The sequence below is a fragment of the Amphibalanus amphitrite genome, unplaced genomic scaffold, assembly GCF_019059575.1.
Source record: "Amphibalanus amphitrite isolate SeventyFive unplaced genomic scaffold, NRLGWU_Aamphi_draft 000136F_arrow, whole genome shotgun sequence".
Lineage (NCBI taxonomy): Eukaryota > Metazoa > Arthropoda > Thecostraca > Balanomorpha > Balanidae > Amphibalanus > Amphibalanus amphitrite.
In genome coordinates, this window is record NW_024881631.1 from 84,817 (window position 1) to 97,578 (window position 12,762).

Sequence of the window (12,762 nt, forward strand, 5' to 3'; positions counted from 1 at the left end):
CACCGGGTTCCTATGGCTCAGCATTGGCAGCAGCCGCCTGGTACCGGTAGACTGTGCCGCTTCACTTACTTGTCAAGCGGCACAGCCTACCCACACCGTATGACACCGGTCTGGGTCGGTGGCTGGAAGGTGATGTGGGCCGCCTGTGACGTCAGCGCAGCGGTGAGGGCCGAGCCCGGAGGCATGGCTCGGGTCGGCGCGGCGCGGCGGCTGGCGAGGGCTGGGGAGTGAGGTGGGGTGGGAGCACGGACCATCGCGCGGCTGAGAGAGTGTAGTTAACTTTCGCGTGCCAAGGCGCCATTTATTCTACCCAACAATTGTGCTAAAGAAGTTGTTAAAATGTCCTATCCCCAAGACAGCGCCTATCATCATACTTGCCATGCACATTACGACACACTTAAGCGTGGCAATGGGACAGCCGATAGAATTTATATCACACGTGCATCGAGTTGCGGAGCTACATTGTTTTTAACAGATATGTATTAAGGCCTTGATTGAGCTCATTGGTGTCTATTATTTCGCACAACAATCGTCCAGAGACGTGGGAACTGGGGTTTTTGGATAGCGCGGCGTCCCAAAGCAACTCTTATGTTCCTCTAATGTGTGGTCGCAGCCACCAATAGCAAACCGTTCCATCTAGGAACAAATAAGTCGCGCACCTGGGACGGTTCGAACCGGGTTTCTCCAACCGGTCACCCCACGACGCTAGCGTGTATCCACTGAGCTGCCGAAACCAGCGACCACCCGCCGCGGTCAAACGCGATCAAATGTCACAATACTGTCATTGGCGGTCAGCGGGTGAATGTCATTGTTTTATGCGGACGAGGAACATTCTCGGTAGCTCAGTGGATGAACGCTCGTGTCGTGAATTGGCCGGTGGGAGAAGCCCGGTTCGAACCCCCCTGAGTGGCCGACTTTTTGGCTCCTAGTTGGAACGGTTTGCTATTGGAGGCTGCGACCACATATTAGAGCAACAGTAATAATCGCTTTAAATTGGAGCGTTGGCTGCGGCACTACTCATAACCCCCAGTTCCCACGTCTCTGGACGATTGCCGTGCGAAACAATAGACACCAATCTGCTCGATCAAGGCCTTAATACTAATATGTTATACAAAATATAGCTCCGCACCTCGATGCACGTGTGACATAAGTTCTATCGGCTGTCCCATTGCCACGCTTAAGTGTGTCGTAATGTGCATTGCAAGTATGATGATAGGCGCTGTCTTGGGGATAGGACATTTTAACAACTTCTTTAGCACAATTGTTGGGTAGAATAATTGGCGCCTTGAGACGCGAAAGTTAACTACACTCGCTCAGCCGCGCGATGGTCCGTGCTCCCACCCCACCTCACTCCCCAGCCCTCGCCAGCCGCCGCGCCGCGCCGACCCGAGCCATGCCTCCGGGCTCGGCCCTCACCGCTGCGCTGACGTCACAGGCGGCCCACGGCCACATCGCCTTCCAGCCACCGACCCAGACCGGTGTCATACGGTGTGGGTAGGCTGTGCCGCTTGACAAGTAAGTGAAGCAGCACAGTCTACCGGTACCAGGCGGCTGCTGCCAATGCTGAGCCATAGGAACCCGGTGGATAAAGAGTTGTGGAACATCAATCTGCCCCCGAGTGTACCGACTCACGCTCAGAGGTACGAGCTTATACTCAGAGTTACCAGCTCACGCTCAAAGGTACCGGCTCACTTCCAGAGGTACTGGCTTACGCACAGATGTACATACCTGGGTTACGGGTAAGCCAGTACCAGAGACACCAGCTAGCTGACTAGGAGGCACTGCTCAGGCTTAGGGGCGAAAGTGAGCCGGTGCCGAGCGCTGAAGGCCCCCGTGATGCCGGCGTGGTGGCCACCCCGGCCGACTCGGCGCGGCGTGAGACGAGAAGCTGAGAGGGTAGGCGCTTTCTTTCGAGCCTCGTTAGCGTGAAAACGGACGGCGGTTTAATTAGAGATGACGTGTAGGTAAAAGTAAAAGGCTCCAAGGCTGCGCTGTTGGATGCAAGGTTGTGTGAAGGTAGCACTGAATGGCTTTCCGTGTGAATTTCATTGTCATGACCTTCCTTTACGAGATCGATTTGGGTTTTGGCACAGAAACGGTTATCACTCGGCGATTTTCGCTATTACCTCAGATAATTCCTTACGAGTTCGACTCATTTATCAAAGTGAAGTTCAGTAATTGGCTGTGAGGAGTGATGTATAAATTACTGTAATATCGAGCGAATCAAGCGGAAAATTCGTACGACTGTATAACACAGTCTGCTTACAGCGGAGAGATATATCACTAATTTCACTGGCGTCACGAAAAAACGTCAGCCGAAATGATCTACTGACTGCTCGAGGGCCCCTCGATAACCCCTAGAGATAATTGAAATGTATGAGGTTGGGAACACTGGACAGCCGACAAGGCGGGTCGCCCCAAGATGTATGGTTATTGGTTACTGTCACGCAACATCCTGACCTTTTGGGAAGGTATCCGGCGAATGTCTGGATTCCTTGGGTATCCCCTGAAGTCGCCTGGCCTCTGCGCTCTCCGGGAGGTGAGCGAGCAGGTGTCAGGGCTCCTTGGCCGGCTTCATTAACACATTCTTCCGCCTCCATTAGTCACCGTGTACACGTGTCGGCAGTGTCACGCCGATCAGCAGACGTGATACGACCCCCGCCCACCGCCGTCCCACAATAAACCGCCCGCCGAATGGTAATACGTGTGTGTGACCCGGGCATTACACGGGACCTGCACGCGACAGCGCGGCGTCTTATCTGAACGGACAGTGCAACATTCGTTAGCAGCGTTTTGTGTGTCGCGCTACGCAGAAAAAATGGCCCCGTCGGCTCTACTGAGAGTCGCTCTGTCACCTTTGTCGGCACGTTTGTGGGGTATTATCGTCATACCGAGAGACCAATGAGGAGGTTAAAGATCAAAAGGCGGCGTGCCGGCATCCAAATCTCGGGAGCAGCTGAAGGTGACCGTCAGCTGCCGAGTGTGTGTGAGCCGTGAAGTCTTCTTAATCATGTGGTGAAACGTTATCGTGGTGTACAAGCCTACTATTCGCTGTGTTTTAGAAATACCAAGTGCTCCTACTTCCCTGCGCGTGATACGACGCAAGTTTAATTGGTGCTAATTACGATGGTGATCAAACTTTGACTGCTCATTAGTGTTGCCTAACAGAATGTTCCCTTCTTTCGCAGACCAATACCGCCTTCTACCTCCGATGAGCGGCGCTGAGCCGACCTGAGCTGACCGGGCGCGAGCATGGCGTCAGCTACCAACCCTCCACCGCCAGAGTTCCGAGAGGCCGAGCAGTACCGGCGACCGGAGCGGGCCGCCAACGAGGGACACCCCATCATACGGCCCAAGCCGAGGAGGTAGGTCCGAACAGAGATCCGACCCAAACGAGAGGGGCACCCCATAATACGGCCAAAGCCGAGGAGGTAGGTCCCAACTGAGACCCGCGGCCGAAACGAGAGGGGCACCCCATCATACGGCCCAAACTGAGGTGGTAGGTCCTAACAGAGACCCGCAGCCGAAGCGAGAGGGGCACCCCATCATACGGCCGAAATCGAGCAGATAGGTCCACCGGCGACCCGATCCAAACCAGTGGGCCAGGCCGCCGTCCGACATGGAGTAAGGACACCTACGTTTTGTGATGTTGCCTGGTCACTTTATACGGGGAAGTCCTCCCTTTCACTAAAAGCAGGCGGTAGTGTGCAAGATATGAAGACAAGATAATGAAGTATGATGCTAAGATAAATTCCGTGCGACCACCACCGCGCGGACTGTGCCTACACCTTTTCGTTTACAATCTTGGCGGCATCGTATGGTCTCGAGCATGCACGAGAACTGAGGAGCTCACCGTATGACTCACTTACTTCGTCGGTAGCCAGCTCTCTTATCGGGGAGCATAACATCGGTGCGCATCAGGCAAGGTATTCTAAAAATTCACAATCCTCCGCAAACGAGCATGCCATTGCGGGCTCATGCTCTGCTATCTCGTAAAACAACCCTGTCGCTTCCCAGCTTAGAGCCTAGTCATCGCTCCCTCATGCCCCGCCTGCCTGGTATTCAGCCTGGTTAGGCCAGCATACCATAAACCATCAAATACCATTACACGCTGACGATGGCATTAGGTCCGAATGGCAGTTGCTTCTGATTGTTGTGGAGCCAGTTACGCTTTCCTTCATATGGCTCGGATTGGGCTATTGTTTTCCTCCTCGTGTTCTAAATCGAGCCGTAAACACGCCAGCGGCTTTAATAGAGCCATAATTCAGTGGCGGAAAACGCTCGCCGGGCTGCCGTTCTCGTGCCTTTAACGTCACCGGGTGCTGAAGGGCCGATCGATCCTCGAGCGCCATGCATCTCTCACTTTCTAAAACGCTCCGTCTCGCGTCGAACGGCGACGGAGAATGACAAGGGTCAATGCAGCCCAATCACGGAACCATTCAGCTTCAACTGAGCTCCAGACGAATTCAGGCCCCGTGGATAAATTCCTGCCGAGCTCTAGCTTCAGTCTCAGCGCCGATCACGGCGCCGCCGTTTGCTTCAGTCGATCAGTGCGCCACTGCTCGCCGCGGGCGCCGCTCGTCTCTCCGCGGTATGCACGGCGTAGTGGCGGGCGCTGTTCGATTCGCCCCGGCTCCCGGTCCACACACTAGCTCTCGTGTCGGTCAACTGTATTGGCTCAGGAGGGGACGACCGGTCAGCCCCGGTGGCCGGCCGTGCCTCGGGCGATTAGAGTGGCCGAAATCAAACCCACAAGTCCGCACATAACACCTCCCCCCAGATAACTATCCCATCACCTCCCCCGCAAGACGTAAACACAGAGGTACAAAGTGATTAACGTCTAACGACATAGCAGGCACATAACGCCATTAACAGAAACAAAAAAAAACTTCCAGAGGCGGAGGACGAGGTCTCCCGGCACCACGCAGGGTGTGGGATGACATATGTCGGACAGTAAGCGATGCTGTATCACGGTATCGTCTGGTATGACTTAGTGCCCCAGCTCACAGATAGATGTTTTGTGCGCTGGCGCTGCCGGTTGCTGCGTCGCGGCTCCGGTGCGTCCGCTGGTGCCGCGGGTGCGTCGGTGAGCGTTGCTGGGGGCTCTCCGACGCCGTCGACAGGCGGCAGCGGAGGCGCAGGCCGCGGGCTGCCGGCGGTCGCCTCTCCGTCCGGCCGGCGCTGCTGCGGTGGCGGAGACTGCGGCGCCGGCCGCCGGGGGAGTCCGGTGCACACGGCGCCCCGGGCCGTCTCCTCTCGGTGCGATGGCCGGCACTCACGGAGGTGGCGTGGGAACATTCTGCGCGCGCCGGCCGTCCCCAGCAGCCGATCGCTGCCGGTGGACGGCCGGATAGCTCCCCGGCTCCCTCCCGGACCCTCGGGCCGGCACTCACGGAGGTGGCCCAACGTGACCCCGAGTTCTCGGCGAGACAGGTCAGCGGTTTATGGTGCGGGGAGAAGCCTGGGGGGACGCCGAGAGGAGTGTGCAGTTAGTCTGCGGAGAAGGGCCCGTCTGCACGGTACTGTATCTGGGAGGTGGGAGCTGCAGCAGTCATTGGAGAGAACGGACGGCTCCTGGAACCTGATCGAGAGTGATGGCGGGCCTTCAGTTGAAGGAACGGTTAGCTTTGAGTGGTGGCGAGCTTACGGTTGAAAAGAGAGGTTAGGTGATGGTTCGTTGGAATGTTGTGTGTGTTCAAAGGCGTCTTTGTTGAGAAACATTTGTCATCTGATGCGTGGAATCCACTTTCCGAATTTACACATCTTCGATAAGAATAATGTCGTAACAATCTAGCCAGCGCTTATACATACATCTGTCTGGTCATGCGAAACAGTGGGCTTACTGACCATCCTTGTGCAACTCCGCTGAGGTCGACAGTTTGCTTTGCTATCGACCTTCACCGAGTTGGCGGCTCTGCCCGCCGCCAGTCACCTGGGACCCGACTCACTGAATCGGTCCCATTGTCTGTGACTCACGGCCGGCGCGCATCTCCGGGGCGGCTCTGCGGTCGACTGGACCTAATTCCGCGGCCAGCAAGTGGGCCAGCCGGCGCATCAGAGGCGCGTCTGACGGCCTGCCTCTCAGAGAGACCGGCGGTTGGAGGAAGGTGCGCTCCGGGCACCGCCGAGGGACCAGCGGGCTGCCCAGCGCCGGCGCGCACCGTCAATTAAATCCCGGTACCTCCCCGGGCACGGTATTACCGAGGCTCTTATTTTGGCGAGCGGGTTACGACGGGTGCGCTCAACGGGTTTACTGGACTGCCGCTGCGGGCCGCTGGAATTCCGATGTGCAAACCTGTTTCTTTCTGGAGCTCCCGCAGACTAACTCGTCTTCAGGTCAGGCCACAATCCGATTTTCGGCGGTGTGTTGTGACGTTTAGGACTGAAAATTGCCCCGGTCCGGTCCTGGCGGCGCTGCCCCGGGCGCGGTCCCTCGCCCCCGCTCTGTATACCTCCCCGGCCGATCGCGGTCAGAATTCCGCCGACTGCCCAGTCTGCTGGCGTCAACAGCGGGCGGTCAGCGCCTGGCCGCTCCGCCGTCAGTGTCGGTCTGAGTGACACCCGGCTGTGTCATCGTGTCAGCCGGCTGTGTCATAGTGTCAGCCGGCTGTGTCATCGTGTCAGCTGTCCGCCCCCGCCGCCGCCCACGCCGCCGAGCGACGTTTAATTGGACTCCATTCCGGTAAGCTGTCTTCTATTTGAAAACGGTGATGTCGGCCGGCGCGGCCAAATCTGGATCAATCTGAGGCTGGGATCGCAGGGTCGGCCGGGCCCTCTGACCCACAATGGTGGACTGGACACGAGAGAGACGTGGAATGCGGAGGTAAAAGACGGAGACAGAAAAAAATGACGGTACGAACGGGCTGGGAGACAGAGACGGGGACGAGACGGAGCCTGATACGGAGACGGAGACGGAGACGGAGACGGAGACGGAAACGTAGATGGAGACCTAAAATAGAGGCGTAGGCGGGAGCTCGGGAAAACTGGAACGACTAGATGAGGCTGAATGGACGGGACGGGACGGACAGACGAACGGGACGGGATCACAAACATCAGTAATGGTCGTGCTGCCGTGTTTGGTCGGCGCTCGGTCTCTCCACTACCTGCCCACCGCGGGGCGACGACAGCCGGCAGCCGGCCGGCCGGCCTGTCGCCCAGCGGGGGACGCGACGGTAGCCGCCGATGGACCGCTCGATAAGGGCGCTCTGTACAGCGCGGATGAGGCGGGCCGCGCTCCCGGAGGGTCTCTGCTGGACGCCGCGCTACCGCCGCGCCGCTGACGTCAGAGAGCCGCTGACGTCAGCGCTGGGAGGTGACAGTGCCGGCTGACAGGTCAGACTGTCACCAGGGACCGGGCGCCGCGACATGACCGTTAGCGGGTCACTGCGGCTGACGGTGGGCCGGCGGAGGAGACAAATCGCCGGCGGGCCGCCCGGCCGTGATTACACTCTGAGCTGATGGATGGTGAGGAAGTGGATTAGTGTCCCGCGGTTCTGTAGGATCGGCCGGACAGCGGCTACATCATGTTAGCGCTGGGTGATTTAAAAGGTGGTCCCAGACAGTATTTGTCTGCCTATGGAGCTGCCAAAACAGATTTGGGGGGTCAATTTTAACTGAGGAGCCATGCTCTTCACACGTAAAGCCTGTGTCAAGTTTGCTGTTGAGGCGATGTCCTGTTGAGCCCCTTACTCTCAGTTTGAACCGAAACTGCTTACAACAGGCACGTGGAGAAATTTACATCGGCAATTCACACGATGCTGGCAGATATCGATGGGATCTTGATTGGATCCATGTCCTGTTACTTTGACACAGTGTCTACTGGCTTCCTTGGAGGCCCGTTATAACTCAGATATTCTGCACCCCTCTGTTATTTGTGTGCAAACTGAGTCGGTGTGCAACGGCCACTCCCCTAATACCATCCACTTGTATCCAGTCATCGGCACATTCAACTGTCCAGTTTCAATTGGTATTCAGCATGGGCCGCTAATGAACCGTGTTCTGAAGTTAGCTGGTGCTCATTTGCCGAACAAATTTATATTTCAAATATATAAAGAACAGTTATGTCCCGGTACGGAGTTGTGCAGACGACTCTGGTTACAGGACAAATGCACTACCTAACCAGTCGCCAGGACTTATGTCGCCCTGATCTGTAAGCCATGTGAATAATGCATGAGCTGCACACGCAGACGTGCTAGTGTTACCACCTCTGTAAGACCGGTGCAGCTCGTTGCACAGCCTGCCGACCTCTGCGGGCTGCTGACCGCAAACAGCACGTGTTTCGGGGCCGAGCCGTTCTGGTGAGAAATGCGAGCACTTCGCGCCGTGCCCGAGGCCGACTCTCCGAGTGGCAGACGGCCATTGACCACCGGCCGTTTCCCGGAGGGGTGCATGGAAAGCAGGCGGGCGGGCCGTGCCGGCTGTGACCTGGATCGGCCGTGCAGTGACCTCCAGACGGTCGGCCGTGCCCGTCCCGGACCGCCGAGGCCTCCCGCTCGTGGAAATCCCTAGGAATGTCTGCATTGCGCCGGCGTCGGGTCGGCAGTGCCGGCTGTATGCATCACACCGGGTGTGATTGCACTGAACGGAATGTCAACAGCGACCCATGTTTCGACTGTCGGGAATATGGCGCTGAACGGTTGAGTGCAGTGGCGGTAGATCTCAGTACAGACCGTTTCTGAGAGTCTCGTGCAGTTTATGTAGTGTTTCTCGGACTCTGACTCACGTGTCCGGTCTTCACGTGCCTTTCAGAACGCTCAGCAGGTCGGCACGTGTGGCTGACTGTCGGCTGGCGTCCATCCCCTGCTGGGAGATCTCGGTCCGTCAATCAGCTCAGTCAGGTGTCCGACGCACTTAGACGGACGGCTAATCGTCTGTCTGCTTAAAACACGTGCTTAAAACACGTGCTTAAAACACGAAACGGATCACCTAATCCGCAAAAGTGCAATGCCTTCTTTGTCACCTGCTTTAGCTGTTTTTTTTTTCGGACTGCGAATACCGTAGCCCCTTGCTACGAGTTCTCACCAGCATTTCTTATTCCCAAATGTGACTTGTCACTTTGTGTCCGTCCGCCCGTCGGTCTGTCTGGTACAGATCCTGTTTTGTGGTTAGAACACAAGCCTGACTGGCTGACTACAATTCGGTCACATCGGTCGGCGGTTGGTAGAGGTTTGTTCGGTCTGGTGACCGTCTTGACGGTCACATCCGTTGATCCGTCTGCACTCGCACCGGCCGACTAATCGGGCAAACGTGCTGAAGTGTTTTTAACTTTTTATACATGTTTGGGAAAATAAACTGTTTACTCTCGATATAACAGGTATTTTAATTACAGCATACGCTTAGATTTATACTTGTGCACGTTACTCTTGAAAGGAAAAATAAATTATCGTCATCGCTATTGCAGTGGGGTAGATGCAGGATCGATCTCTGGCTGGTCGCTTCCCAGCAGTTCATTTGGAATCGTCTCCCCGGTTCGTTACCCGGCTCTGCTGGTCTGCACCCGGCTCTCCTCTGGCCTCTGATCTCCCCTGTTTTGGACCCGGCGCCCGGTATACCCGGTACCGTCCGGTGGCCGGCGCGGCGCGGCGCCGACCGCCACCGCGCGCTCCCGCGGCGCCCGTGCGGCGCCGGCCCGGCTGACCGCCGCGCGCGCTGTGCAGACCGTCGTGCACGGTGCAGATCCGTGCAGAGCGGCCACGAGCTCCGTGCAGAGCGGCACGAGCGCGCCGCGGTCCGCGAGTGGCCCAGACGGCACAGTGGGAGAACAGGAGAACAGCGAGAGGAAGCAGAGAGGAGGCAGATCAGTGACCTTGTGTCGGTGTGAAGACGGCACAGCGGGCTGCAGATGCCCCAGCGAGGGATTTATTACGTGCAGGCAGAGAGGTAAGGAATGGCTCACTGGGTGCCATGCCGTCGGCTAGATGATTGTCTTCTCTCATTCTCTTATTCTAACTCAAATGGTGGTCTTGGAAAGATATATGTGGTCTCATTGTGCAGGGGATTCGGTAAGGACACACTGAAAACAATTTAACCCAAGGCTCGCGAGTAAGCCGGTGTTTTGCGGGTACCCCTATCCGCAACCATTTTTAACCACCCTCCCAGGAGTACAGTAAGGTCCCATTGCAGTGTAGTCGTCCGTGCTCTCAGCGGACTTGTTCGCTGACAGCGGTTATATCCGCTCAGAGCAAGCACGACTACACCGCAATGGGACCTAGCACTACTCCGGGGAGGGTGGTTAAAAATGGTTGCGGATAGGGGTACCCGTAAAACACCGGTTTACTCGCCAGCCTTGGGTTAAATTGTTTTCAGTGCAGTCGGTAGCTCATGTAGCCTGTCGGTTTGTTTGTCTCTCGTGTTGCACGAACGCCACTCGCCGGGCAGTTTGAGGCGCTATCGCTGTATAGCCGAACGGTTGTCACCTCGCCTGACTGCTGGCGGAAAAGGCGCCTCCCACCGACCGGTGGCCCGCGATGGTTTCGATTGGGGCAGTTTGCGGCACACGGGCCCGGCCGCGGGACACCGATCACACGCCGGCCAATTTTCCGCCCGATCGTATCGGCCGACTAACGAAGCCCGCTCGGTCGCCGGCGCGTCCTGGCGCTACACGGTGGCCAGACTGGCAGCGCTGGGTCCGGCGTTCCTACCCGGTACTCCGCCGTACTCCGGGCGCCCCTGTCGTGTGTCCGTGCTCAGCCTCAGCGCCGGACGTGATGTGGTGCATCTGTCGGGGAATGAGGTAGGCCGGACCCCGTGGGTCGGTGGAGCCGCACACAATGCCGCCGCGCTGATAGCTTTTCCAGGCTCCGTGACGCTGGTCGGCAGCTCGGGTTGCGTGTGACGCCGCCGGTCCCGTGCTGGTTACGTTCTCGTCACGGCCGACAGCTGTTCCCGAGCAGTGTCACGAAGTCGTGACGGTAGTGAGTGGACGGGGTCTGTCTGTGGCGCCCTGACCGACACGCCGTAATGTGACATCTTACGGCGCCGACAGCAACGTGCCGGTGGAATAAATAGGCATTGTCAGCTTGTAATTAAGTTTTGGCCTTGGATAAACCTTCAGAACATTTTCTGTATAAAAAGGACGACATGTTTTGTTATCAAAGTGTCGAGTCATGACTGGTGTGATCTTATCAGGAAGTGCGAAAAGCACAAAACGCTAACTAGGATTATTCACAGTCGAACGTTTTCTTCTGGGTTTGACACGTTCGGCTTTCTCCGCGTTCAGCGCCGATGCTGTTGGCTGGGAGGAGTATCCCACTGCTCCAGATCCGGGCTCTCGCGGCTGCCTCTCCCACGGCGTCTTGCGCAACTCTCCGCCGGAGGCTGCTCTGAAATCTGCATACATTACACACTCTCGGCCAGCACGCAGGCTTTGTCCGCGGCGTGCCAGCCGCGGCCTCTGACCGGCGCCCTGACCCTCTGCAAACAGTGGGTCCGTGGAGCCGGCGGCGAAGCGGGGACGGGCTCCCACCAACGGCACACGCGATCCCTCCATCTCCCGTCCCACCCCCGAGTCATCTCCGTCAGTTTGTGCAATTATACAGAAAGGCGATATTGTGCGCTGCGGTGAATGCTGCCCTTATACTTTCTCAGAGTTCTAAAAACTCCTCGGAGTCTTTTCCTCCCTCATTCGCTGCTGGGCAATACAAAATATTTGTTTTTTTTCTAAAATATGTTGATAAATTTCCTTTCCACTGAAAAAGTAAATCATCATTCAGCATGAATTTCGGATGTTGCGGGCCATATGTCGCTGATAGCCCCCGGATCCGCTTGCGTCTCCATCTCTATTCTTCCCCTTTGTCGCTTGTTTCTGGCGTCCAGCCTCCATTGTCCTAGCCATCGTCAGTCGGCGTCTCCGCTCGTCTCCAACTCGCTCGATGATCACCGTTCCTCGTCTCCCGGGGCGGCGGGGACCGGTGCGGAGCCGATCCGTCTGTGTCTGTGTGTCTGTCTGTCGGTCGGGGGTCGCGTGCCGGTCTCATGTTTCGGTCGGCGGCGGTTGGGTGTGAGGCAGGCGGCGCAGAAGCCGGGAGAGGCGCGCTATCGTCACGGCTGACCGCTCCCGACTCCGCGTGCTTCCATCAGACACGGGGCCAATAAACCCGCCACGACCGGCGTCAAAAGGTCAGCCGACGCCACGCGCCGACCGATGGCGTCCGACGACCATTGATCATCCACTCGATCCCGAGCGGTTATTAATTTACTCGCTGAAGTATAAGCGACGCTTGGAGGGAGCGGGCGATATTGAGTTTGTGTGCGATAGGGAAGATGAAAGGATTGATTATCTCATACCGCGGAATGATTATTAGTGGATTCTAGGATGCTTCTCTACACAAAATAGATGTTCATTATCCAAGTCATATCCATGGGCAAGCTTGTGACGTTGGAGCGCAAAGGCGGACCGTTTGCCTATGGCCTTCCTGCATATGTTGTTACCTGGGAAGGTCGTCTTACCATCGGCGGTAGAAAGCGTGTCAGCAGCTCGAGCCTGCAGCACACGTCGGCCATCAACTGTTATAAGAGTGTTTAATTGCAGGCGTATCACACGAGAGGGTCGTGGATTAGTGTTGCAACAGGTCATGAAGTCTGTAACAGCCAACCAGCCCTGGCACTTGATTTTCATTGATGCCTGCTCATCAGATGTGTTTTTTTTTTCTTTGGTTATATTATATCAGCCTTGGTTTGATTGTTACTTGTCCATACTATTTTGAAACTTTTACAACGACGTGAACTTGAGAGCCATCTGTCGTCTCACTCTATTATCATTAG

General features: G+C 56.7%; 1 protein-coding gene across 2 annotated transcripts in view; it reads left to right on the forward strand.

Annotated features, from left to right (window-relative positions):
• The window catches only part of LOC122382266 (ankyrin repeat and BTB/POZ domain-containing protein 2-like), a 96,064-nt gene that overhangs the window by 34,035 nt on the left and 49,267 nt on the right, over positions 1–12,762 (forward strand). Inside the window, exon 3 of one of the 2 annotated variants that reach the window (XM_043367371.1) lies at positions 3,189–3,365. In XM_043367371.1, the coding sequence (XP_043223306.1) occupies positions 3,253–3,365 (113 nt within the window). In that variant the 5' untranslated portion in view covers positions 3,189–3,252. Of the gene's footprint in view, positions 1–3,188; positions 3,366–9,714; positions 9,880–12,762 lie in introns of those variants that run through there. The other variant, XM_043367372.1, reaches the window with a different exon arrangement.